Source organism: Colletotrichum abscissum (genome assembly GCF_030869225.1).
Source record: "Colletotrichum abscissum strain IMI 504890 chromosome Unknown Scaffold_46.1, whole genome shotgun sequence".
Taxonomy (NCBI): Eukaryota; Fungi; Ascomycota; class Sordariomycetes; order Glomerellales; family Glomerellaceae; genus Colletotrichum; species Colletotrichum abscissum.
Genome location: NW_026850387.1, coordinates 341,541 through 368,606, shown reverse-complemented (window position 1 = coordinate 368,606; position 27,066 = coordinate 341,541). Strand labels below are relative to the sequence as shown.

The window sequence follows — 27,066 nt, the reverse complement described above, 5'->3', positions numbered from 1 at the left end:
ACTGTCATACGTATGGCACGACAGGAAAATGGCCGCCGGCAACGATCAGAGTCGAGGTACGAATCTAACGAACCTTTCTTTGCTTTCTCTTTTATACGAAGGTAGAAAATGGAAGAATAGTTAATCTGTCCCAAAAACGACTGGCTTCTTTCTAGAAAGAAGGAAGCTGTGGTTGGAAACAGATAGCGATTGTGGAAACGAAGGTCGCCTGCGGCCAGGGGTTACAGCGAGAGTATCGTCGTACTGAGAATAAAGATGATGGTTCGCGTCTACTGCGAAGGGGCTGTTGGAGAGCACTCGTACGGGACGATATAGGAATCGACCAAAGGGAGGCAAGATCGAGTGTCACCGAGACAACTCGAAGCAAAGCTAGTAGTCGACCGGGAACATGGGGATGTGAAGCACTCGTATCCGGCTCGAAATTGTAGCTAGAGAATCGTCGGGGACGGGATGAGGTGGTGACGAGTCAGCCACGTAAACCTGAAGCTCGTCTTTTGTTCGGGTTTTGAGATGGAGGGTGTATCGAGATCTCGGGTCACAAAAAGAAGAAGTTGCAGTCGATCAGCGTGTAGAAAGTGCGGTTTGTGTTTGTCTGTTTTTTTCGGTTGCTTTCTTTTTCTCCTTGTTATCGGAAGGACGAACGGGCGAGACGTGGAAAGGAAAGAAGGCGGCAGTAACGGAGATGCAAAGTGCGATTCGGGGTTGGCAACGAAGAGACGGGGGAAGAGAATATGGATCCAAGTCGGGAAGGGGACCCTGAGAGTCAGGCAACCTCTTAGGGATTCCGTTAATTGTTTTGGGGGGGAGGGAAAAGGGGGTACGTTGGTGATGTGGGTTGGGATTTAGGGGAACGACGATGCGATTGGGGGCAGAGAGGCGGCAGATGGGGGAAGAATAGAAGGAAGAAGGGGGAACGAAAGGGAAGAGAAGAGATGGGATATTTTTTGAGGGGATACAGAGAGAGCAAGTCGGGTGTGGTGAGAGGGAATTCCTAGGAGGCGAGGAGGAGGAGAAGGAGGTTTCTCTCAGGCAAAATGGCGGTTCGGGGTGGGCAGGCGCAGTGAAGGGTCGAAATGGAGATTGCCAAATGGGAAGGTTTGTGGTATCGTACCGATGGCCCATGGTGCTGCACTGGTCTGCTGGAGCCAGGCGACGATGGAGTTCCACTTTCCTGGAGACCATACTGCGTACACAGTACTCCGTACCTAGTGCAGGAAATGGATCATAAAAGTACCCACGCCGCCCATTCATGCGGATAGGGATACATGCGCTTGCTTGTAAATGCACAATCACACAATCCACCATGGCCTTGATCCTAGGCAGGTCCCCTACCCTTGATCCCATGTACCCTGTGTTTTCGTTGCGGCAGACTGGGTGCCCCGGCCCAACGCCATCGTATCTGACTGGTCCAGTCTAGTCCTGCATACAAGTGCGGTCCAATGTACGGATACTTTTCTCTCCTATCCATCCGTAGTACGTCGAGGAACATTTCAGTGTCCTATATGCTCGCTGCCTTTTCACAACTTGACCCTCAACTTCCTACAGTGCCTACTTCTAGGAAGGAAAGCATAAGCAGTGAAAAAGAGAAAGAAAAAAACAGACTATGTCAACATGATGGGTAAAGCGTCAGTTGTGCTTGCTTCATCGTGATCTCAGATAAGATATCACAAGGCTGGCCATCAACGTTTCGGGGACATAGCTGTGGACTCAGGAGAGCTCCTTCCATGTATCAATGTAGGTCCTCTGGAAGGTAGGTATGTAGGAATCGAGGTTGAGCAGCCATGTGTGAGACTATACCCTTCCACTTGTTATTCTCCTCCTTCTCCATGTCGCCTACACACAGGGCGGACCCCCCAAATCCCCTCCGAAAATAACCCAAACAGGAATGGCCAGGACGCGTCCCTTGGTCTCCTGGGAAGGACGTGAGGACGTATTCCTACACAGTAGGTGGCTTGGAGAATTTTGGCAATCTGTCATTGGGTGGACGAACGAAAAGCGGCGAATCACGACCACGCTACCCCTTGCTCCTGGGCGACTGGAAATGCTCGCCGCGCTCAGAATGCCACGAGTGCCTCCTTCCTGTGTGCCTGGTGTCCCGAATGAGGAAGCCCCAAGGGATTCGGGAACAACAAAAACACAACCACAACATTCAATCCACCACTTACCGTGCCGGTCCACCAATGCCGCGCCCGTCCCTACTTATTCACTGCTACTTCGTAAACGCAGCGTACGGGTAGGTAGGCACGTAAGCTACCCCTTAAGGCTTCAGCATCGCCAAAGAGATGGATGGCACAGGTGCAAAAGCAAGAGCGCTGCAGATACAACCACCTCATACGGAGTACTCCCTACAACTTTCGAATACCTAGCAGCACGCTCAACATGATCATCTCAATTCTTGTACATGCAGAGAACAACACCGTTACCTGCAACCGCCATTCCCACGCGGCTCCGGGCATAGGTCCGGGCACTGTCAGATGAGAAAGATGGGATGCTCGACCTTCAAACCAAAGACCCAAAGACCCAAAGATGCAACACCGCTTCGGAGACTTGTTCAACGCGCAACGTCGATCCATCGCGCGTCAAACAAACGTCCAAGGAGGCGGAAACGAAACACCTCAACGTTCGCGCTCCCAAGCTCGCCCGTGCTAGGTTATCTGACCTCACACTGCCGAGTCTTCACGGTAGCCATACGCCTCTTCAGCCTCCCTCGCCAGAGGACCCTTACGCTTGGTACACGACAGCACTGTATGGATGTACAAGCTACCCAAGCAAGTGCCCAAGTGCTGAAATCCAGCAGAGTGCCAGTTCTTCGGGATCGATGCACGCACCCACACCCAAACCTACTAGGCTCCAGAGTCCTACACGATGGGACGAAATGCAGATTCTTCGGCTCGACCAATGTCATCAGCCCATCACTAGATCCCACCAAGGAACGCATGTATACTACCTACTCAGATTCTTTCGCACTTTTCTGGACCGCCTCTGGATTCACCAGCCAGAGTATCTACCTAGCTTGTCGATGCATCTCTCGGCGTACTAGACGACAGACCGCCACGGCGGTACAACAACATGCCTCGCCAACATTCCCGGCCAATCACCATCTGGTTCGCCTCAATCTTGTCTCTGGAGCTGTCTCTCCCCCTTCTGCAGTGCAGACTGCGGCGCGAGTGCAGTCGTCAGTCACCGGTTACGTGTGATAATCGGCGGATACGAAGGGGCAGAAGGGAACGCTTCTCCGTATTCAACTTGACAAAGTGCCCCACCATGGTGGCTTTGCCATGCTAGAGATGGTGAGGTAATGCTACCTGCATATCGGAAGGGATGGCGCCCCCTGTCTTCGACAGGGAAAAAAATTGCAGGGCCATTTCACACGCCTGCTCTGTCCGCCCTCCGCCTCCCACCCCAGCGCAAGAGACAAGGCCCATTCGTTCGACGGGAGACTGGAGCATACTGGAGTTATTGCCGCCGCCGCACTTGATCCGAAAGGCCTAGGCGTCCGGGTGGTCACCGACAAGGGAGACATAAGATGGAGGGGAGAAGCCGTTCGTGATGGACTCCGCAGCTTGGTGACATCAGCAACACCCTATCAACAAACCCGGAATACGTGAGTTATATCCGAACCTCGACGTCTTGCAGAAGGAAGGCAGATGTGCCGTGTGATTTTGTCTGACCCATGGTCTCCAGGAGTCGCTCTCGGTGCCGCTCAGGCATTCGACCGTTGACTTCATACACACGCGCACTATACTCTGTATTCACAACAGTAATACCGCACACGCACATAGTAAGGATACAATCACCTATCCGTACGCTCACTAGGCTACACCCCGACCTGCCCGATTGATTCACTCGACCGGCCGCTCTTGACAGCGCTGATGACGTTGGCTAGAGCCCAGCCTCCGATCTGATCTGATCTTGAGGCTTGTTGATATTGCAATGCTCATGACCTCACTTGAGCTTCCCTTCTTTACTCCTTCATTCTTCATACATACTCGCCCTTTCTGCTCTTCCTTTGACTTTGAGCCTTAGCTCGCTTTTTCACACTATATTTAGTCCACGGCGAGAGATCAGTCAGGGGTCCACAAGACAAGTCGTCGGCCAACGACCAACGGGTCGCCAGTAGCACACAAGAGACGGGCAATGGAGAGACATTTGAGGTATGTTGTACGTGGGATGCACGAGCACTTACATGCAAAGGGGCAACACTATGAGCGGCCCACTTCGTACATGTACTTCTCGCACCGCAGGTGGCGGCAACAGCTACGCACAGTACTTACTCGAGCGCGCGATAGCAACCAGAACAAGCACGACACACACACACGAGATTCTCACAGGCTACAGACGGGTTCTTGCTAGCAACCACAACGGGGGTAAGGTGGAAACGACGCTAGCAGGCCAACAGACTAGCATGCTTGCTAACGGGCCATGATCGCTTCTCGCGGCGATGTGGCGGCGGCGTTGCGGCCCCTACAACTTTCCGGCGCCCCTGCCGATGAGACATGATGTGCTCGCATGCTAGCAATCCAGCAGAAGGCTTGAGTATGCGAGACGAGATCAAGTTCGTAAAGATACTGATGCGGAATATCAGGTCTAACCAAGCCAGCACAAGTACAAATATAAAGGAATCCAGAGTACGCATGCAGATACTCCTGCGGTGCGGCTCTCAGCATGTATCATACGACGGGCACCTTTGACATACAAAGAGCTGGCTTGAATTGCGGTGAGATGGTGCAAGCCTCTCTAGCTGGAGAAGGCCAACGGAAAGCTCCAGCTAATTTACCGTACTCCGCATCGTAACCTATTCGTACGGATAGAAGCTCATGCTTTGGAAATGAAGCGAAGGTTTCCCGTCAGCAACCATCGAAACAAGCCAGGGCCCGCCAGCATAACGAACAAGGAGACGCCCCGTCGCAAGCAATTTGCTTCTGACTGCGAATACTCTTTGCTATGCAACGCACAACCTCCATATGTTTGACAGACACTTCAGCCCTGTGGTGCAGGCTATTTAAGTGTATTCGAGAACACATGGGGCCGCTGAAGAAAAGCATGAAGCTGTTGCACAGAGGGAGTGCGGATACCCCGAGCACCACGATTTTTTGCAGCTCATGTTGCTTTTCCATTCCATTTACGCATTGATCTCGAGATTTGCCAGGGAGCACTCAATTACCATAGATGATGCGCCCATGCCCGTGGCCCTAGGCTGCTTTGCTGGGCTTTTGCAAAAATCGAACAAGCCTGTTCACAGACGATGCATCCAAGCACCACACCAGGTCATCGCTCAATTTCTCGATGCTGAAGTAAGCACACTGGGTCAAGGTTGGTCAGAAGATCAGATCATGTCCGACTGGATGTTGAGCGGCATCGAACAAGATTGCAGGACAACGGCAAAGGTGGAGTGTGGACGAGAAGTTGAATAAACGAGCGGCGTTCCGTTTTCGATTACAGTCAGTATTCTAGCCGGATATCTACCGTGTCTTTCCTAGACCACGCCGCCGCAGCCGTTGCTTCTCATTCGCTGCTCTTATCATTGCTGGCGCTCATCGGCATCAGCACCGTTGGCGTCTGTGCCTGGCAGGAAGCTTCACTTAGGGCAAAGACAATTACCAAGACGCTTCGCAGGCAATGACCTTGGCCGAGAAGGTCTGGATGGAAGTAGGAGCCAACGGCTCGCACCTACTGCAGGCGCGAGGCAAAGCCCAGGCCAGGTGACGGGTGATTGATCAAGGGTGGCTCGATCATCTCGATAGAAACGAGCCGCTGTCTGCTTGAAACGACAGTCTCAACCGCCGATGCTTCAACGCGTACGGTATGTATTTTCCATGTTGACAGGTGCTTCCTTGCCAGGAAAATTTACTTGGGCATGGAAACGCTTGCGGTCACCACTACCACCTGGAGCTTGGAGGAAGGGGATTCTTTTGTCTCAACCTGCAGAGCTGGACGACAGAGTTCAGACATGCATGGCTCTGGCAGTTGTCTCGCTCATCCGCTCTTGCGAGCTTGGTGTGCCAAAGGCTCAAGCTGTCCGTCAAGTTCCCATCATCCTCAACAGACTTTCGGCAGCTTCCAGCTACATCTTCTCCACGAGTCCAGGGCTACCTTAATCAGAATTGAGATTTTACTTTCAGCTTGTCTGTCTGGAGCAAAGCCTCCGCGGGAATTATGAAAGATTTCCGACTACACCCCGGTCCCTGTCCCCGACATCTCATGGGCAGACTTCCTGGATCCCAGTCGTCAAATCTTTTCTCCTTTCGCGGCTTTGTCAGACCTGAACTTTCTCTGTGTTGTTAGACCCGATCATGACGCTATCTTGAAGCTGCGCACCAGCATGGAAACAAGCTCACCTGCAGCCTGCACTGACAGAAACCCCATCCGCAATGCGAGTCTATCTCTGCTCATATGGGCTGTTTGAAGGACTTGACGGGCCATCAATCAACTCGACTAGTCATTCCATCGAACAAAACATCTCGATGTACGGATACATATTCACTATCAAGCCCCAAGGGTACGGAGCACTCGCCGTCCTCCCCCACGAGTGTGACCCGATTTGGCAGGACATCACCGAACGGGGCCGCCGCTCCCCTTCGGAACCTCAGTACTCGATGACGCGGGCATATCGGTCTTCCGCAACGTATCAGAACAGTCAAGCCGGGCCACATCTACAGAGACGGCATTGCTTAGCAATTCCATGTGCAGAGTCGCAAGCCTGTGCGGGTTAGCTCGAGCCTTGGATATGCTAACCTCCAATCTGATGCTTGTCAAGAGACTTTATCACACCGAACAACAGCAGTGGCGACAAATATGGCACCTGCTTTGCTGCTCGATGAGCCGTGTCTCGGCACTCAGTATCGTGTCCGGCGGAAGGCTCTACTCCGTACACTATCCGTCCGCTCGATGTCGTGCCGAAGCAGAGTGCGATGAGCTTCCACGGACCACATGTCCCACCCTTCTCCCTCATCAATCGGGCTTCTGGGCCCGTGATGCCCTTTGAGCAACTTCCTTGCGCCTAGGGCCGAGTTCTTCTCGAATTGTTCGGTTGTGAGGAGGCGCGCTCAACGTCTGGACTAGCCCATGCGGGTATCGAGCCCATGGGCCTTCTCTTTTGTCGGCTGTTTCAATCTCACCTGGCCCCCAAGCCTCAGCCCAGCACGGTTTGCAATACCTATTGATGATCGGTCCATCCGTCGAAGGGCTGATACGGTGATACCTTGTTCGACAATTGCGCGCCCACCGCGTCCGTTCCACCCGCCACTGGCAATGACAACAAGCACAGAGGCGCGACCGGCTGCATGAGAGGGCTTCCTTTTTCCTCATCTCGGTCAACTGGGATGGCTTCAATCCATCATTTCTTCTGATGCAGTGCGGGGGAGCAATAGCGAGCCATTATTGGTTCAGCCTGGATCCCGTCCGCTGCAACGCTGCAGCTTCACATGCGCTTATCCTGCTGCGCGCTCTCAGGCCTTGCGGGGGAATCGACCACACCAACGCGCGCGACCCTTTTTTTATTTTTATTTTTTTCAAGAGCAGCAACGCGATTCAGAGGGAAATGTGCTCTCTCGAGATTCAAACAGTCTCGCGGCACGGACCCGTCAAGCCTGTGTTAATTTGCACGATAGTGTCCCTGGATCGCTGGATCTGAATGATGGATCTGGCAGCACAACGCAATACGATGTCCTATCGACGCAAGGACGACGAGCTCTTCCCAACAGTCAGTGTTAGTATGTGAGAGCAGGGCAGCCCATCTCAGTCTTCTAACTGGATCAACCTTGCACACTGCAGAAGGAACAACGACTTGACGCCTCCTCCAAGGCCAAATCCATGATCTCTGCGGATGTCCTGGCAGCATCGCTGAAGATCAGACGCATTCTGTGGAGATTGTCCTATCATGATCTTCTTGGCCTCGGACCGACTTGGTAGTGATCGCTTCGGGGTTGGATAGCAGCCATCAACAGCGTTCTGAGGGGTTTGTTGCTTGGCTGCCAGTTGTGACCCTGCCAACACACTGCACACGCACACACGTAACAAATGAGCAGTGGGATATTCAGGGTCTGATCCATGAAAGCCGCCATGGCGTATCCTCGATGGCCTATACTACAACTATTGCTATGCAAAACAGCCCGAGATTCCAAGTTTGCATCCTTGTTTCGCAATGGCCTGCAAAGATGAAATCGCAGGCGGTCTCTCAGAAGTTAAAACGTAGCAGAAGCCTCTGCTTCGGAAATCTCGAACATGGGGTGTTTGGCCAACGTTTTCCGCATGGCGGGAAGTGGAAATTATCGAGAGTTTTCGCCGATTGCCTCACCAGTTGCGCGGCCCCCCGTTTTCGCCCACAGACTGGCGCAAGCAAGCCACGAACGACAGTGCCAGATCAGGAGGCCCGCTCTCGGTCATGGAGCGAAACAAGTGGCCCTCGAGAGTCGAAGGACTCACTTACAGTCTTGCACAGCATCTTCTGTCGCCCCACGATCAAGGGTTGTGGGTTCCTGGCGTCGTGTTCTATTCGGCAGCGTGACTATTCACAACGCCATCGCCCGTAGAGTCTAGCGGCAGAATGACGGGCGACGATCATTTTACCAGAGACAGACCGTCTCTATCTCGTTGTCCGTTCTGGCGGGCCCTGTGCGACAACCGCGACGAATCACAGCGCCAGTTGATCGTGAAAAAGGCAATGCAAGTACTTCGATCAAGTTCTAGCTGCAGCAGACGGCGCACCACGAGCGCTGCAAGCGATGCAGACGCTGCAGGTCAAAAGGCAATGGCGCGAAGCACTCCCGATGAGGCCACACTGGCCGGCCCATCGGTGATATCTTGCAGGACCCATTCTCCTCCACCCGTAGGTACAATCCCAGGGCCCGAAGGGGCTTGCGAATGGCGTGGCCAAGACCGGGCATGACCCCGAGTTTGTCCACTGAAGTCTGACGGGGACGCCCCATCCTAGATGATGGACCACGCATCAGTTGCGGTGAGATGAACGGAACCAAATCTCCATCCCCGCACTCATCAATTTCATGCCACGGATCACTCTCATCTAATTAGTGTATCCTGCCGAGGCCGGGAGGCCAAGACGTCTTCCGCGAGCGATTAGCGAGGTTCAGTAACTAACTCTGCGCTGGTTTAAGCCACAGTCATCGGAGAAAATGATCAAACGTGATGCCAATTAAATCATTTCAATAAATCGTCAGGCCCAGGTTAGTCGGCCGCTCGATCTAGCCACTGCAATGAGTTGGCCCCCAATAGCACAGCACCTCGAGGCGGCCAGATTCCTCAAAGAGACCAAGAAGACAGGTATCCCAGTCCAATGGCCCGCCATTCTAGGCAGTCCCAACTTCACCGAACCCACTGGATATAGCTCACAGCCTCCTGCTCAGTTCCAACTTGGAAGTCCTCATTTTTATCCATGTGAACGGAAGCCATTCCTGGACATGTGGAGCCTTAAGAGGTGAGTTATTCCCCGCTTATGGCCGTCAACTGACCATTGGTGAGAGAGACGACACTATGGCTGTACCGACCGCTTCCACTACCGAGGCGACCTTCCTGGCCGAGATACCAAACGAGACTTGACAAAGGCATTCACTTCGCAATGTGACTCTGCAGATGAAGCATTGCCGCTGGCTCTTCTCTTGAAGTTTGTATCTGTATCCGTACCCATCCCTGTTTTCGGGGCCTTCATGTTCACACCGGCACCATCACTCGTCCGAGCCAAGCCGGGTAGTGGCTATCATATCCCAGACGGCCGCAAAAGACGGGCCCTTCGGTCCACTCCCGTACGCGGTTACCTGCAGTGATATAGCACGCCGTGCAACAGTATCGACAGTACCGAGGGCTTTCCTACAGTAGTGAGCGGAGTAACCGGTCGTTCAACGTCGGGTCCGGCGCGGAACCTGCTGCGGGAGACTGACACGCTTCCCTCTCAGCTCTCTCCGAGATTGGTCCACGGAAACAAACAGGTACTGTGGCAAGTTGCGCTGAGCTCTTTCTTACTTGCGGTAAAGAGAGGGGGAGGACATGTGCCACCGCCCGACCGAATGGACGGGATGCGGCGTCGCACATGGCTCGCGGGACGCTGTACGATGGATGAGGAAAGTTTTACCCTAGGTATCTTCCCCTTAGCTTGCCGATGTTGTGCAAGATTCCACGCGATCTTTCCCGAGCGTTGGGCTGTTTGGCCCGGGTCTCCGAAGGAGATCGCGTCGTCTGATGGGCGGGCATGCGAGTGGGTTGCGCGACTATCGGTCATCTGGCCTCCGAGATATCTCCACCATCGGGCCCGAGGCCGTGGTCTGTCTCCGGTCCAATCGGGGTAGGCGGACCAGTGGCATGTAGGAGTCTCCCGCAGGTGGCACAGATAGCATGAGTGTCTCCTTGGTAAGTCCATCACTCATATCGTGTGGGCAAGGCGTCGAGAGCGTAGTAGCTAGAAATTGGTTGCTTTGCTAGTCAACCAGTGTCCCTTGCCATGTTGACCTTGGGACGGTTCTGGGCTTGTGGCATACCAGCCAAGTGGGCAGCATCGGGTTCTTGACCAAACTCCTTTATTCGTCCCGTTTCACGATTGACGTATTCTTAACGCTGTTTCTAAAAAGCGTTGTACATGCTGTGCGCCTCTGCGATATGGCCATGATGCTCAAAGTCGCGACTGTCTTCCAACGTCAGCTCCCTGACCTACCTACCTACTCTTTTCGCCTTGGTACCAGAAGCCTCCGGGAGAAACTTACTGTCTCTCGCGGTGCGATATCTGTCGGATACGGCTTCAAGATTGAAAGAAAAACGAAAAAGACGCGAAAGAAATCGGGAGCAAGTTGACGTCTAGTGGAAGTCAAACAAATATACCGGCGATGGCTGAGTGTAGTAACTCTTTCCCGCGCTGCAGGGTGTTCTCGTGTTTCTTTCGAAGTACTTTTTGGTTCACTTGTTCTCCTACAGCTAGCCGATGACAGAACGAGATTGATATAGCTGTTTAGATACCCTTCCTCATGTGAGATTTCTCGTTCCTTTACTGCCCTAGGGGGGTCAACTCACCCCGAATGGTATACAGCTTCAACAGAAAACCATAGGCGACGGTAAACAAATACACGTAGCACAGCAGCACTCACGAATGATAGTCCATAGTCGGTCGTATGTTTCTGTGATTTGATTTTAGCAAAACGATCAACACGCATGTGAGGAAGGGGGTCCCATCTTGTTGTTAGTGTAGGGTGCTAAAGGTGAACCGTGAACATTTGATATCTGGGGATAAGACCACTTCGAATATTACGCGGAGCGTGTTCTTTATCTTCGAGCTGGAAGACTGAAATCCACCATTAGCTCCGCGGTCTCGTACTTGGTGCGTGAAGATGGTCTCATGAGGCAGGTGGCGTCCGGACGGATACATCCACTTACTTGCGGGTGTGTATCCCATCTGATAAACTATTCTCTGCCGCACCTGAATATACAACAGCAAACCTTCATATACCCCTCCGAGTCCATTTCTGTCACCAGCACAGCAGACGCCCTCTAGGTCGGGGTCCAGGTCAAACTGTGGCGTGGGTGGTGGAATGGTTCATGGTCAACAATCAAAATTTCCGCCCACACAGCCTATTCGACGACAGGCTACGAGTTCGAGTCCGCGTTTCCCAGCTTGTGCACCAAGAGATGTAGCCCCCAAATCGGCACCGGGAGGGTGAACTCTTTTGCTTTTTGTTTTGATTGCCATTGGAGGCTCAGACCCTCATAGATCTAATGCCGGATGACTCCGAACTTACTAGACCTACGATATAGAAAGATAGAAGGACCTGGATACGGGTGTGGTGCCGGCTTCTCGTTGCTGTACAACCCACATATTCTACTTTGGCAGGTGATTTCCCTTGAGCGCTGGATCTCGCTCAGGCATTTCCGCCGAAAGCCAGTGAAGCCGGAAGGAACGAGACCCTCGCATAGAACGATGCGGTGATCACCTCCATCGCCAAGTATCTTGATGAGGCAACCTGGTACAAACTTCCGCCATTTTTCTCGAGTACCTGAGTGTTCGGTGGCCATGTTTCGTTTCCTGGGATGCGTTTTGTGATTGAAGGTTGGGGATGAATGTCTAGTGACCTAGGCAGGAGGATTTTGTCCGGTACCAGTGCGCTTGATGAACGATAGTGGGAAAGATATGGTCTCTAGCGAGCCAGGAGACGAAGGCAGGGGTATGTTCTGGCTTTGCTACTTTGAGCTCCATTACAGGGCTATATCTTGTTTTCTAAAAACACCATCTTTTCCTCGGTGATTGGTACTTTGATATCAGTGAAAGGGGTGACTGGTGAACCCCGTTCGGGCACGCGGTCGTATAGACTGTAGGGCTTCTCAATTCAAGAGAAAGCATTGAAATTCAAGAGGCTAAACTATGGAGCATGATGGAACAGGAAGATGGAACGCAATTTGTTCTTCTACCTTCGGCATCAGTAAGGGTTCGTGGAAAACAGTGAATCTCGGAGGGATCTGGCTGAACGTATTGTTGTGAGCCTCATGTCGCGGTCCGTGACAAGGTAAACTGGCACGCGGGTTTTTACTTGCAGGCTCGTTCAGAGTGCATATAGCATGATCGCGGATAAGTGGCCGAGCCTTGCGGATGATTGCTTGCGGCAAATGTTTGTGGATTGGCGGGTAGGCGGGTGTCCGATGGGATAAGTTTGCTCGACTATTTGGTGACATCGTGTACGGGGGTATGGAGTGTAGGCCTAGAAGGTGGTATATGCATCTGAAACTGCTCTGGCCGAAGAGAGTTGTTTTGGGGTATGAATATATCTCATCCGCGAGGAGAGTCTGTTGGATGATGCTAGGTTCGATCGACTGGTATTGATTTCCAGTAATTAGTAGGAAGATGTATCTCATCGTTACAAGAGTCATTTGTAAGTCGTGCTTTCCGACGTGCGAAAGTCTTAGAATAACACGCTGACCGTTGACTTAAGCCTTATTGTGTCCCATATCAACCATGGCGGGACACGAGGGTTCGACTCTACAGCGGCCGGAGGAGCGCCCCAAGAACTAGACGCATGTTGTCTCCAAGTAGGCCTCCAGAATTCTTCGGTATATGCCACGGTTCGAACTTGCTGAAATTTCGCTCCTAGACGATACGGATACGATGCCATTGACGGGCGGCGGTGAGTAATTCAGCAATTGAAGATGATGTAAAGTGGTACATGTGAGGCGGCTTTGAAGAGCACCCGTTTTGTTGCTTTGATTGGATGCCGGTACCAAGCCGCAGTGTTCACTGAAGCTTCAAGTACCTGAGCCGAAAGACCGTAGTAATGCAAGTGGGAAAAAAACCATACCCAAGGCTGCAAATAGGAGCTTGATAGCAACCTGGGTAAGTGGGTTGATAGGCGGGCATAGCTATCTCTCTCAGGAGCAGCTCAGCCTGTCCATGTAAGCCTCCAAGCGTCATCAGTTCATCGGAAGGCCAAAGATTTCGCAAATCTTCCTCCTGGAAAGTGGACTCTTTCTTCAATGTAATCTACTGGCTGTATGTTGACAAGTGAAGCTCAGCCTGGACCTTCACAGTGACGAAGTGATAGCGAGACTGAGAGATGCAATTTGTGCTCCGGGACAGGGCTTACACGAGGGAGATTTGGAGCATAAATGCGTACTTGGTCACGCTCATTTGTCCGCGGTTGGGATATTGGCAGGGATAGCTTCGCAATGACATTTACGCCAAGAGAGTAGAGGGGATGTGATATCCATCCTGTCGCACCCACGCACCTTGAGAATTAGTCTCAATTGAACCCTCAACCAATCATCTAGGAGGGGAAACAAATTCGAGAAGTGAATACGACTTTTACTGAATAGGCAGAATTGATGAAATGGAAGCGATCTTCATCTTCAATCCCCACCAGCGTCGGCCATGTTCCGATCGACGTTGGATTAACCTCGAAAGTCTAAAAGACCAGGCCAAGTCACTAAGAATGCAAACGTGCCAACCAAATGTCCAAAATCCCCGTGGAACGGTGGAACTAGAGGCAAACCGGGGGAAAGAAATGTCTCACCAGGGATCGCAACGTACAGTGACGATCATCGAACGGTTTTTGCACCGACTAACTTATATTGGACATCACACCCCAGCTTTCCCCACGAGTTCCAGCCCGCTTCCCATGCCGCTCCGGATTGATGATGCGGCGCTCGAGAATTACCCGGTCGCGTCGGCTATTGGGAGAGAGTGTGTGGCCAGCCGACTGGCGTTCAGCGCCGCTAATTTTGAGGGTCTCAAAGGAATTTGGGTGTAAGAAACAAGAAGTCTGGGTGTTGTTTGGCCGCGAAATCTGCATGTGTCGTACTTCTTACAAGGACAAACGTCACGTCGATTATCGACTGTCGCTCTGCGCCATGTCGACTGCCACAAACGGAGCGTGTCCCGTTGTCTAGTGTTACCTAGCACATGAATCGCTCGCTGCACAAGAGGCACAAGCACAAGCAAGATGATCCAGCGATATCGATAATTTGGCGGCTGGCTGATCCGTGGCTTGTGAACTTGTCACGGCGTCTGTTCTGGTGGACAAACGCCATTCAACTACAGCAAAATGGTGGAGGCTGATGCTGAAGTGTGTATTATCTATGCTGGATGATAGCGCTTATTGGAGTTTTGTAGCAAAGACTTTGCTAGAGATGATATCGCAGTGGCGGTACAGTTCCTTCGCTCATGGTAGGACTCTGAAGGATTTGAGAACCCGGAGCGAAGGAACCTTAGATCCTCTGTGTTCCCTCCCACCTCTTCGGTCTCTTGACCGCAGCGAAAATTGATTTCGAAGCAATTTTACATAGACGCTCACGTTGCCGCGGTTGAAGGTTGGCTGGTGAGCACTACTGACTGAATATCGGCGTGAGATTTCGGCTGTGCCATATTCTCCGTTCGGCCTAGGGCTCCCTCCGCCACGGTCAGCAACGCCGGGATTTCAGACTGTCGCGGCTATGCTTTGCACTTTTTGGCTTACTACCCTGTCATGATCCTGTTTTCTCTTTTGAAATTCTAGTCAATGAATCGACATATGTTTTGCAACATGAAATGCTTTCAAACGGGTGGAAGACCCTTGGCGTCAAGCGGCACGAAATTAACACGAAGCGAGAGACTTACAGCAACCGAGCCTGGGCGGCTGTTGATTGCCAACCATGTTTTTTTTGTTGTTTTTTTGCCAATGAGAACCCATGTTCGTTTCCATCTGAGTGTCTTGGAAGACGAGAATCCGTCAGTCGCCGCCTTTCTCCGCCATGCAAGTGTCCTGATTATGTACCTAGAAATTTCCGCTGGCTCTTGTGGTTCCTCTTTGTTACTTTGCCTCCTCATCCGCATCCCGCCCTCTTGTCACTCTCCCTCAAGCATGCGCGCGTATTGTTGTCTTGGCACCTTTCAATCAACCTGGCTCGAGTGGGCTTTTAGAGGATCTTCATCTGACGGGGTGCCATAATCCTACTCTCTTTTACCTTCTCTCGTCAATCCATACAGGTACTGGGGCACACCCACACACCCACGCATCCAGTCCGATGGGCGTGGGGACCTCTTTCTTCCCTCTTTGGCGGAGTCTCTGAACAGCCTAGACTGGTCATCGCTTGACCCAAGAAACCAAGGACTCAAGCTATGCAGGCCAAAGTGCCGTCTGGAGGCGAACTCCTTGGCCGCAGCAAGCACACTGTTTGTCATGCCCAACCTCGTGAGATGGCGGCGTCTGCTTGGGAGGAGCGCCTTTTTTCTCTCCGATTCTGGGTCCTATCTTTGCCCCGGACTGGAGCGGGCACCTCTTGAGGGATCCGTCAAGATCTATCTCCCGGAGCACTGAAAGGTAGGATAAAGAGGTCCTCCGTCCCCCTTCTTCCCGGAGCTTGCCACTCACTATCCTTGAGCCCTTTCTTTCTCTCTACCGCTCTTGAGAAAAACTTTAATACTGCTTCTATTCTAATAAGAGCCCATTCTCTGTCCTGCCCTTATTTCGACTTACACCAACATACCAAGAACCATGAAGTCCTCTCTCCTCCTCCCCTTCGTGACCCTGGCCTCGGCCATCTGCCACCACCGCACATCGCTCTACCGCCGAAGCCACGGCGGCATTGCGGCCCGCAGCGAGGACGGCCTGGTCGAGGTCGCAAAGTTCGGCTACGACGATCTCACGGGTCCCCTCAACTGGCACGGCCACAACAACCAGTCGTCCAAGTGCGCCACGGGCGCCTGGCAAAGCCCCATCAACCTGAACGATACCTCGGCGACGCTCGCCGCGGGCACGAGCTTGATATTTGACGTGCCTAACCTGCCTCACGGCGCCGCCTTTGAGAATCTGGGTAGCACGCTTGAGGTCGTGGCTGAGAACGGCACGCTGACGAGGCGCGGACGCAAGTTTCATCTGAGGCAGTTCCATTTCCATACGCCTAGTGAGCATAGGGTCGATAGCGAGTACTTCCCCATGGAAGTCCATTTTGTGTTCGAGGCCGATGAGCAGCAGCTGAAGAGTGAGCCTCCCCTTCCTTTCCCCTCATTATTTTACGAGTTCTTGTCAAAACAATGAGCCAAGAAACCCAACTTGTACAAACTTGCTTTTACGGTTTCTTGTTTACTGTTCAGATATGGAGAACTGTGGATCGAAAGGGTAGAGACTGGAGAAACCAAAGCGAATGACTGACTAAATGGTTCCCCTTTCCCCCATAGACTCCACCGGCCCCAGCAACTCCGTCGTGGGGTTCCTCATCGAAGTCGATAACAGCGCGCCCTCGCCCTTCCTGGCCAACGTCTTTGCCCACCTTGACGAGGTTAAGGAGCCGGGCTCGCACGCCGAGACCGAAGAGCTGGACTTTGGCGAGCTAAAACGCCTCTTGGAAGGATCAGACGTCTACCAGTACGATGGCTCCCTCACGACGCCGCCGTGCACCGAGGGTATCGCGTGGAACGTCGTGGCGGAGCCGTTGAGGGTCGACGACGTGACGTACCGCGCTGCTAAGAAGGTGATGAAGTTCAACTCGCGGTATACGCAGAACGTGCCCGGGCAGAAGAACTTGTTGGAGAACTCGAGAGTTATGCTTAATGCCATGTCACCGTGAGAGAGGGGGCATTGGCCGGGATGGGGGTTAGCTACAGGGTACAACTAGACCGATCTGGGGATTGCCTGACTCTTGGATCAAAGGGGTAGGCGGGATTTAGAGATGTTGAGGGAGCAACGATGTTTGGGGTGCGTGTGGTTGTGCGTATTTCTTGGGGTTGGTGGCTCATGATGTGGATCTCACGGAGACGGAGTTTTGGCTTAATTGGCGTTTATGAGGGGCGCTTTTACGTATGAACTTGCATACAGATGTGGGAAATTGCATTAGTAGGAGGGAGGTCGGCGAGCATACACATTGTACGGATACACATGGGTGGTCATACAGATGCGGGAGAAGACGGCTCGATGTGGTGAGAGCGTATGTAAGTAGATACGGATACAGCGTACAGATCTCACAATATAATTTACGCATGAGCAGGGTTCACATTTCTTGGCATGGACGAAGCACAGATTCTCAAAATGTATTGCATTGTATTCTAATGAACAAGATTCAACTCCATGGTATCTTTCCTTGGACGCCTTTCGAGCACCAATGATTATCGTCCACGGATTCCGCGCTCATGCAAGAGTCATGTTCTCAGAGACTCTGGTCGGAAACTGTGACAGAGACTCCTCTCGCCTGTTCCGATAAGTTCTCCCCTTCGCCAAACCCCCCGATTTGCGGCCAATGCTTTGTCCGAGTTCTCCGTCAACACAGAAACATTGGCGGGACGTCGTAGTTAGCTCCAGTAAGAGGAAATCGTACCCGCATGCAGGCTGTGAAAGAAAAAAGCAATGGACGACATGGACGGACGTTGACCGGAGCGATGTCACGCTCTTTGGCCCGTCTAGTTTTCGTCCTGGTTCCTTTCTCCGCAATACGGCGGCGGCGTACTTGAAGCATACCAACCCCGGACAGGTTGACAACATGATGGGACCATTCGCACCTCAAGGGTGAAAAAGAAGGGAGGCTGCTATTGTGCGCGTATCCGTAAAAGCGATGAAAGGTCCAATTGAGAAGCGACGGAAGAGGTTGACGACGCCAATCGTGTGATTGGTGGCCCGTTTTGATGGCCCCTGGTCCGATTCAACGGTTTTCACTTGGCACAATTCAAGCTCTTTCTGCTACTCGTTGGCGCACATATGCCAAGACACCTGAATGGAGATATGAGTGGTTTGGCCAGAGGGATTGGATACGCGGACTATGATGCCCATGTGGAGTGTAGAGTGGAGATGGAAATGGTCCATTGACTCCAAGTCTTGTCTTGCGTGACGTGACTGCTCCGCGATTGTGGGAGGTCGGGGCGCGCGAGTTCGCAACGATGAATGCAACTTTCCCAATGGGTCTCCTGGTCTTGGCTCTCGGCATGGCATGCACGTCTCGGCTATTCCTGCCTCCCCTCACCACAGCCTGCTGCTGCCTGCGTCTATCTTTCACTCTGCGGACTTTTGTTCTTGCAATGGGCAATGGAGCAAACACAGAATGAGGCAAGACAGAGATGGGCAGGGGGGTTGGAGAGCTGGGCATCGGAGGCCGAATTTTGCGGTTTTCCGCTTGGCGTCGGAAGCCGCGTGCCGGTTCCTTGAGCCTTGTGGGGCACCACCGGTCTCGCCGATGCCTTGGCGGGGCTCTCGCGGTCCGATCGCGTGCGGCGACGGCGAAGGGACTGCGGGTTGCTGCCGACCAAGTTTGGTGGTTTTTTTTTTTTGTATCGGTGCTTCATGTAAGTTCCTGGAAAGGCCCTCGTGATGTACGATTTGGGGGGTTTCTCTCGGAACATTGAGCACCTCAACTCAATGAACAACCTAGTCCCGCTTGAAGACGCTGCGGGCCATATCCGTGAAAGAACGGCCGCCAAAGAGGAACTGCGAGCTGTGACGCCCGCAGTGGGTGTAGACGTTGACGGTCTGGGAGTGAGACGACTTGCGCTTCGAGGGGCGCGGGCAGTCTGTAGAAACTGCTCTTCTGTGGGTGAAGGTATCTGAGCCTGCCGAGATGGAGCTCGCGTCTGAGCCGGCGCGGCTGCTCTTGGGACGGGGAGCGTCGAAGTTGGGGGTGTTGAGGGAAGACATGACGTCAGAGGTTGGTGTCTCTTAAGAATGGTATGTTTGTTTGTTTGTTTATCAGAAAGTAGATTTCTTCAACGATTGGATGAATGAGTTAAAGATTGGATGGTGATTGTACAATGCAATGATGGACTCGTCCAGACCGTGGGGGAGCCGTCCTTAAATGCTTGAGGGGCTCGTCATTGCTGGATACGGCTATACGGCGATAGTTTCTTGGCTTCCTGCTTACGACCGCTTGGTCGGCATGGATTCACGACGCCTGGTCTAAGAATGCTGTGCCCCGAGTGGCCGCTTGCCGACTTGGCCGGGTTGCCGGTCGATAGCAGCCCCACACGAGGGCCGGTCTGCTGGACACGGTTTACCCCATTGATGTGACGCCGCGACCGAATGCGAGCCGCGGAGTGCGTGAGGTGGGACTTGGCCTCGTAAGGCAACAGCTAATGCAGGTGCGCACCCCTTGTGTTCGTTCGCCATGACATGCTTCCGCATTCGTAGGTAGCGTACCCGTACGACGCCAATGGCTGTCTTTACGCGAGGATCTGCAAACTGGGCTGATCGTTTGGCGACGGCCTCAAAACTGGCGTGCTGACACAAGGGATAGGGCTTAACTGTAAATTTTGAGGCCCCTCGAATATTCGCCGGAAGAAGCAACAGTAGGTTTCCCTTCCCGTTGTCCAAGCCTCATGATCTGTCTCGCCAGAGCCTCGTTCACTCAAGCAAGAAACGAGAAAACGTGGGCGAGGTAACGGGCCGCAAATGCACACATTGCATTGTTCGACCTCGTGACTATGAATGACTTCTCGGTGTTGGCGAATAGGACGGTATCTCGGCACGGCAGCGTCGTCAGCTTGGTTGGTTTAGTCATTCGCCGTACCGAAGTTCGGACGACGCCGATGGTTTAGCGCCGTTTGTGGCCCTCGGCGCCGCGGCACGTGATGTTTGTTTATCTGGATGCCTGCTGAGTCGGGCGCACCGAAAATGCTCAGGCCGCAAGGCACGCATGTAGGTAAGGTATCCATACCCACCACACTCGTGCCCCCAACCAAACCAGAGAGATTGACGAGAAGGTGACAAAATTAGACGCCAGTCAACAACGATTATGTACTCCCTAACTGTCTTGTTCTTTCTATTGTTTCTCTTGGATCCTATTCTGCTATCACTTCATCTTCTATGCATTCATTAGATATCGCTTTTCGAAGAAGGAAAAGGATTCAGCATAGTAGGATGCGGACTAGAGTACATAGACCGGCAAGCGATTATGTCAGCCACTTGAGTGACAAGTAACTTGCCAAGCCAGGGGCACCAGCCACGTTCCCTAGCCACGTTCCTAACCTTGGCGCCCGGAAGCTTAAGCCTGCGGGTTAGGTACCCCAGATTCGGAGCCGTAGGGCTGATGGAAGGGTCGACTTGGTGAAGCTTGAAATCGCACCGTCGTTGAGAGAGGAGCTATGAATAAGTTGGTCTTTTTCCGGTTCAGTGTTGCTGGAAATTGGGCGAGTTGGTTGGGATCCTCAGGCGACCCATATACCGAAAGTTGGCACCACCAAAACGCGTCCTTCGTTGCCAACAATAACTGATGCTCAAAGACGAGCATTTTGAGGCCCGAATGCGATGGAAAATTGAGATATGACATCATTGGCATTGATCGGTCATTGTCAGGCGCATCTATGCGCCGCGGCTTCTCATTCCCCCAAAAGGCAAGCGGGTTGGTGACGGCTGTCTGGCTTGAGTTCCCATTGAGTAATAAGACGCAGTGGCCCGAAGTTGCACTTTATTCAAGAGCTCTCAACGTGTCTCTTTCGAAATACAATAATGCGGTCGCGACAATGCGACAATTTGTGGTGGACACTCATCGCCGCCCACTTACCCCGGGCCCGACTTTTTTAACCTCTTGCGCGCCGAGGAGCACCGTCAATCCTTGCAAAGTGATTGACATGCTTCAGACTTTCCACAGGTAGAGACGAACATCGGTTGACAGAGCCGCTGACTGCGCTCGGGGAGCAACGACTCGAACAAACAGTCGGATTTCCTCATGCCAATGGCAGAGAATTCCAACATGCAGATTCCATTCGGTTTGAGGCCCCTCCACGAAGTCAGTTGGGTTGAGGAAATAATTGGGTCCACACTCCCCAAAGCGGAAGTCTTGTAGCCTGAGAGCGTCTAGCGCTCGGACCATTTGTGGCTGGTGGGCGCTGCACGTGAGACCCACTCTACAGACTCTCGTCCCTCCTCGCCCGAGTGAATGGCGCGCAACTACGCGCTGTGGTGATTTTTCAGCGAATCCGACTTTATTATCACCAGGTGGTGTTCTCATTTCTCGCTGTGCATTATCGCCAGCGAAAACTGTCGTCGACATCCAGGTCGACTCGACTTTTTGCGATCGGATTGCTCAGAGGCCAATGGCGTTGTGCCGCGCAAACACCTTTGCCTAACGCCTCCATTGTTCTTGCACATCACTCTCCCTGAGCGCTAAGACACTGGTATGGCCTTCTTACTTCCCTTCACGTTCTCAGTCGCTGCAATGAAGTTCTGGATTGATACCATTTTCTGCTATTGAAACTCTTCTACAGATTTTCCTTGTCTGCATGTTGATGCTAATCATCAGTGTCCAGACCTTGGCGCGAGGTAGCTACCTAGGCAGCAAGCAGTAGCTTTCCCCGGCGTGCACGACGCTCAAAGAACACGATACCAATCCTTTCAACCACCACACATCGTCTAATTCCTCAATCGAGTCACAATGCCGTCGAAACGAAAGCGCGACATCGAGGATTTCGATCCTAACAAGTCGGATTCCGATGACGAGAACTTCGAGCCTGGCGCGGATGGCCCCCCCGTTCGCACCAAGAAGCGATCGCGCGGATCCAAGAGCCAAAGGAACGCTGGTGGCGGTGGACGGCGCCGGAACAACCGCTATCGAGGATCCGACATTGAAGATGAAGACGATGATGACGTGTCTGATAGCCAAGACGAGGGCTCCTTCGCTTCTGAAGACGACGAAGAAGAAGAAGAGGTCATGCCTGTCAATGCAGCCGGTCGTAGGTCAAGAAAGGCCGCGACAAAGCACAATAGCTACAAAGAAAGCGACGAAGACGAATCCGACCCCGCCGAAGAGTCAGACGATGTGCTCTCTGAGGATTTGCCCAAGCCCAAGAAAAAGGACAGCTTAATGATCAAGCTCAAAGTGCCGAAGAATGCTTCGACGACCGCTCCCGGTGTTACTCGACGATCAACTCGTGCCCACACCGAGGAGTATGGCGAGGAGCACGTTGAACTCACCAATTCCGGCAAACATGGACGGCCTGCCTCGCGTTCTAGGAGCCCCGAGACCCTGGCCCGCACTCGATCTTCCCGCTCCATTAAGGGTTTGAAGAAGGGACCCGAGACAATTGAAGAGGCCACCCAAGAAAGCAGCGGTCCTCGGGAGGAAGATGTTGATGAATTGGCTGGCGATGCTGAGCAAGCTGTTGAAGAAACAAAGGATGCCGAGATGGAGGATGTCAAAAAATCGACAGAAATCGTACAGGGAGACATTGTGGCAGAAGATGACGATGACGACGAAGACGAAGGTCCAATCGTCACGCGGCGAACCAGGGCAAAGAGAGGAAGTGGCTCTGGGCCCGCTGAGCCCGCCGAACCGGAGGCTGATGCCGAAGGCGAAGCCGACGATGACGTCCCCAAACGATCTGGGCGCCTAACTCGTCGCAACGGGCTTCGGAAATCAAAATCTGTTCAGGAGCCAAGTAGCGATTTCGAGCCCGGCGAAGAGTCAGCAGGGGAGGAAGATCGCATGTCTGAGTCGCCCAAGAAGGATTCCGGCGACGGTGACGACGGTGATTTCGACAGCCCGGCTCCGCGCGGTAGGGCCGCCAAGCCAAAGGGTCGATCCACCCGGAGCTCGCGCCGTGGCGCCGAGTCAGCCGAGGAAGTTGAGCTAGACCAAGACGAGTTGGCCGAAGAGCTCCACGAGCTAAGGCAGGACTCCCGCTCGCGGCGTCCACGACGACCTTCACCCGCCATCATCTATCAAGAAACAGCATCCAAGCGACGCAGAGCCGCCGCGAAGCCCATGAACTACTTCATGCCACCCCTCTCTGCCGTAAACATTGAGGAAGATGACGGCGAAGATCCAGCCCCGACTCCCGCACGTCGTCGCGGTGGTCGTGGGGGTGCAAGTCAAGCTTGGGATCGCGCCCTCAACACAACATTCGGACCTTTTGGAGGCGGAGGCGGCGCCGGGTCGCTCCTTGGCGGGCCTTGGGGTTCCGGAATGGCCGCAGGAGGTGTCGATTCGGACAGCAGTGACGATGAAATGGGCCAACGATCGGGGCCTGCTGCTGGAAATGTTGGCATGACGCCCACATCGGCCGCCGCTCCAGCTGGACTTCTTCCTGGCCTTGCGCAACCTTTGGGTGGAGAGGGTGGCGTGGGAGCAGCTCCCAATGTTGGCAAGATCAAGAACCAGAAGGCTTTGGCAGATGCCGACCCTCTTGGAGTCGATCTGACTGTGGACTTCAATCATGTCGGTGGTCTTCAAGGTCACATCGATCAGCTGAAGGAAATGGTCCAGCTCCCTCTTCTATACCCTGAGCTGTTCCAGAGATTCCATGTCACGCCACCTCGAGGTGTTCTTTTCCACGGTCCACCCGGTACTGGTAAGACTCTGCTTGCTAGAGCTCTTGCCAATTCCGTGGGCGTTGGCGGGCGCAAGATTACTTTTTACATGAGAAAGGGAGCCGATGCTCTGAGCAAATGGGTTGGTGAAGCAGAGAAGCAGCTGCGTCTGCTCTTTGAGGAAGCGAGAAGAACGCAGCCGAGTATCATTTTCTTCGATGAAATTGATGGTTTGGCTCCGGTGCGCTCCAGCAAGCAGGAGCAGATTCACGCTTCCATCGTCTCAACACTCCTGGCCCTGATGGACGGTATGGACGGCCGCGGACAGGTTATTGTAATCGGCGCCACCAATCGTCCTGACAACATCGACCCCGCTCTCAGACGACCCGGACGATTCGATCGAGAGTTCTATTTTCCACTCCCAGACGTGGCCGGTCGACGGTCCATTCTTGAGATCCACACCAAGGACTGGGGTCTCTCAGAGCCATTCAAGCAACAGCTCGCCGAAAACACCAAGGGCTATGGTGGTGCCGATCTCCGTGCTCTCTGCACGGAGGCTGCTCTCAACTCCATTCAGAGGACATACCCTCAGGTCTACTCGTCAAAAGACAAGCTCATCGTCAATCCTGACAAGATCAACATCCACGCGACAGATTTCATGCTGTCGATCAAGAAGATGATTCCGTCGTCTGAGAGGTCCGCCGGCACAGGCGCTGCTCCTTTGCCCAAGGGGATCGAGCCACTGCTTAGAGACCAGTTCACATCGATCAAGAGGGCTCTGGACGATGTTTTGCCTCGTAAGAAGAAGCTGACAGCGCTGGAAGAAGCCATGTTCGAGCAATTCGAGGATGAGGATCACGGCTTCGGTAGAGAAGCTCTGCACCAAGAGTTTGAGCGGTCTAGAATCTTCCGCCCGCGATTCCTGATCCACGGGTTTTCGGGCATGGGCCAGAGCTACTTGTCCTCTGCCCTGCTGCACTACTTCGAAGGTGTACACGTTCAGAACTTTGGGCTTCCCAACTTGCTGGCCGATGGACGGGTAGGTTCATTCCCATCCCATTGATGTCTGCGTCACTAACATCTCGCAGCCCATGGAACAGGTGATTGTCAGTTTGTTCACTGAAGTGAAGAGACACAAGCCAAGTGTCATCTACATCCCGAGCATCGAATCGTGGTATGCCGCTATGAGAGACACGCTACCATTCATCACATTCAAGAACATGCTCAAATCTATACCGCCTACGGATCCCATTTTGGTGCTTGCGACGGCTGAGTATGAAGCTGGGGAAGACCTTGCACCTGAGCTCGTCCGGGAGCTTTTTGCCTTTTCCCGTAAAAACCGATTGCAGATCCAGCGGCCGAAGCATGTGAGTACAACAGATGAAGGTTTATGGCGACATCTTTGCTAATTTCACTAGTCAAATCGGCGAGAATATTTTGCTTCCATTGTCGACCATATTCGCAAGAGTCCGGCTGACTTCCCTGATCCTGCCAATCGGAAGAAGAGAGTCTTGGAGGAGCTCCCCGTTGCTCCGCCACCGCCACCGAAAGTACCCACCAAGGAAGAGATCAAGGCCATGCAGAAACGAGACCACCAGTTGCTCAATATCTTGAAGGTGCAATTGCAGCCAATCATGGACCAGATCAACAGGAAGTACAAGAAGTTCAGGCAACCCGTCCTTACTCCCGGTCAGCTGGATTACCTCTTCCTCGAAAAGGATCCCAACTATGTTCGCCCCGACGTAGCGGGCATCGAGCATCGGCCTTTTGAGATCGTGAAGGATAAGTACGATGTTGACGTGCTACGCGAGACAGTTTCTGGCAAGACTTTCTACAACCTCGAAACGACAACCATTGAGGAGAGGTTGTCGAACGGCTTTTACTGTCGACCAAAGGACTTCCTTCGGGACATCAAATCACTTGCCAAAGATGCCAAGAACATTGGCGACAAAGAGCGGACGCTCAAGGCAAACGAACTTGTCAGCAATGTCGAAGTCGACGTCGCGACGATTGAGGGTAACACCAGCACTGTGGACTGGGAGGCGTTGCACCAGAGACAGCTTCAACGCGCCAAGGTCCAAGCTGAGAAGGCGAGGAAGAAGAAGGCGCTTCAGTCTGTTCTCGACCGAGTTCAAGGCGATGTGGGTGGCGGTAACGACAGCGACTCACAAGGGCCGGTCACTTTGGGCGAGCAGATTCCTGGGTCTGGTCATGCCATGGCTCGTTTCCAGGTCATGAGCCCGGGACCGAGTGGCGGCGTGGGATCCCATCAGCAAAGTAACGGCACATCCAACCCTTCTCGGCAAAGCGACGTGCACATGAGCGGCGTGGACGACGACGACACGACGCAGGACAGCTCCATGCAGCCGCCGCCTCAATGGCCACCTCAAGGAAACGCGACAACTGGCGCTACACAGGTATCCCAAAGATCTGTCATCACCACAGTGCCCCCGGGCATGTCGCCTTCTGCGATTGTGAACGACGCTTCCACCACCAAGACGTCAGATCCATCGGACAGATCGACAGACAAGTGGAGCACGCAAGCGACAGGACCGACAAACGGGTTCCATCCAGAACAATCCAGCCAAGGCGACAACTCGCAGCTGCAAGACACCCAGATCCCTGCCGGTATGGATCCTGTGAGCCAGGCCACTTCTAGCGACGCAGCTTGGCCACACTCCCAAGCCCATGGCATGGCGCGTGGGATCATTCACCCGCCTGGCAGTCAGACATCATCACCCAACAAGTCTAGGAGCTCAGGAGACTCAAAGCACGCTATGCCCTTGGTCAATATTCTCAATGACTCAACAAGCGAGGACATCAGGAATTCGGGTTCGTCATCTTCGCAGCAGCAACCCGTCATCCACGAGGGCCAGGTCGAGCAATTCCTGGACGAGTTGACGGAGAGAACATCAGGGTGCACTATTGAGCAGTTGGAGCAGATCAACCGTGAGCTCATGGACGAGATCTGGAACACGAGGCATGAGTGGAACCGCATGAAGGTGCTCGGCGACCTGACCAACGTGTTCAACGAGACCATTAGCGACATTGAGAGCATCCAGGGCTTGTTCCAGCAGAGCCAGCAAGCATAAAAGAGGGGACATGCGAAGCCGGACAGCAAATGCTCCCCACGACTTGTACCATAGCACGTTTCCTTGAATTACTTTTGATTTCCTCCACTGTCTTGAGTCTTTTTCTTTTCCGGCATCCACGGCGGAAAACACAGGTTGACGGTGGAGTGGGGCTGGTTGGGTTGGAGGTGAGAGGGGAGGGCAACCGGCAATGGTCTAATTTGTGAGCGACGGGACGACCCCTTTTTTTCTTGTGATAAAGTGCATTATATTGAGAATCCACCGCATCCTACTCTGTGTAGCATGGGGTAGGC

At 53.2% G+C, this 27,066-nt stretch overlaps 6 protein-coding genes across 6 annotated transcripts; 5 read left to right on the top strand and 1 right to left on the bottom strand.

The window, feature by feature from the left end:
• Positions 1–5,619: 5,619 nt before the first annotated feature.
• CABS01_13647 (uncharacterized protein) lies at positions 5,620–6,098 on the top strand (the record flags this gene model as incomplete). Its single annotated transcript, XM_060546989.1, has 3 exons — positions 5,620–5,702; positions 5,775–5,803; positions 5,893–6,098. The coding sequence occupies 3 exons, from the start codon at positions 5,620–5,622 to the stop codon at positions 6,096–6,098; spliced, it is 318 nt and encodes a 105-aa protein (XP_060394813.1).
• A 1,977-nt stretch (positions 6,099–8,075) lies between these two features.
• CABS01_13646 (uncharacterized protein) lies at positions 8,076–8,531 on the top strand (the record flags this gene model as incomplete). The annotated part of the gene is made up of 1 exon (XM_060546988.1): positions 8,076–8,531. The coding sequence occupies one exon, from the start codon at positions 8,076–8,078 to the stop codon at positions 8,529–8,531; it is 456 nt and encodes a 151-aa protein (XP_060394812.1).
• A 681-nt stretch (positions 8,532–9,212) lies between these two features.
• On the top strand, positions 9,213–9,779 carry CABS01_13645 (uncharacterized protein; the record flags this gene model as incomplete). Its single annotated transcript, XM_060546987.1, has 2 exons — positions 9,213–9,433; positions 9,482–9,779. 2 exons carry the CDS (start codon positions 9,213–9,215, stop codon positions 9,777–9,779), a joined length of 519 nt encoding a protein of 172 aa, XP_060394811.1.
• A 6,174-nt stretch (positions 9,780–15,953) lies between these two features.
• On the top strand, positions 15,954–17,025 carry CABS01_13644 (carbonic anhydrase; the record flags this gene model as incomplete). The annotated part of the gene is made up of 2 exons (XM_060546986.1): positions 15,954–16,440; positions 16,637–17,025. The coding sequence occupies 2 exons, from the start codon at positions 15,954–15,956 to the stop codon at positions 17,023–17,025; spliced, it is 876 nt and encodes a 291-aa protein (XP_060394810.1).
• Positions 17,026–18,809: 1,784 nt separating this feature from the next.
• On the bottom strand, positions 18,810–19,076 carry CABS01_13643 (uncharacterized protein; the record flags this gene model as incomplete). Its single annotated transcript, XM_060546985.1, has 1 exon — positions 18,810–19,076. One exon carries the CDS (start codon positions 19,074–19,076, stop codon positions 18,810–18,812), a length of 267 nt encoding a protein of 88 aa, XP_060394809.1.
• Positions 19,077–21,807: 2,731 nt separating this feature from the next.
• CABS01_13642 (ATPase) lies at positions 21,808–26,773 on the top strand (the record flags this gene model as incomplete). Its single annotated transcript, XM_060546984.1, has 3 exons — positions 21,808–24,720; positions 24,770–25,048; positions 25,100–26,773. The coding sequence occupies 3 exons, from the start codon at positions 21,808–21,810 to the stop codon at positions 26,771–26,773; spliced, it is 4,866 nt and encodes a 1,621-aa protein (XP_060394808.1).
• Between the last annotated feature and the right edge of the window lie 293 nt (positions 26,774–27,066).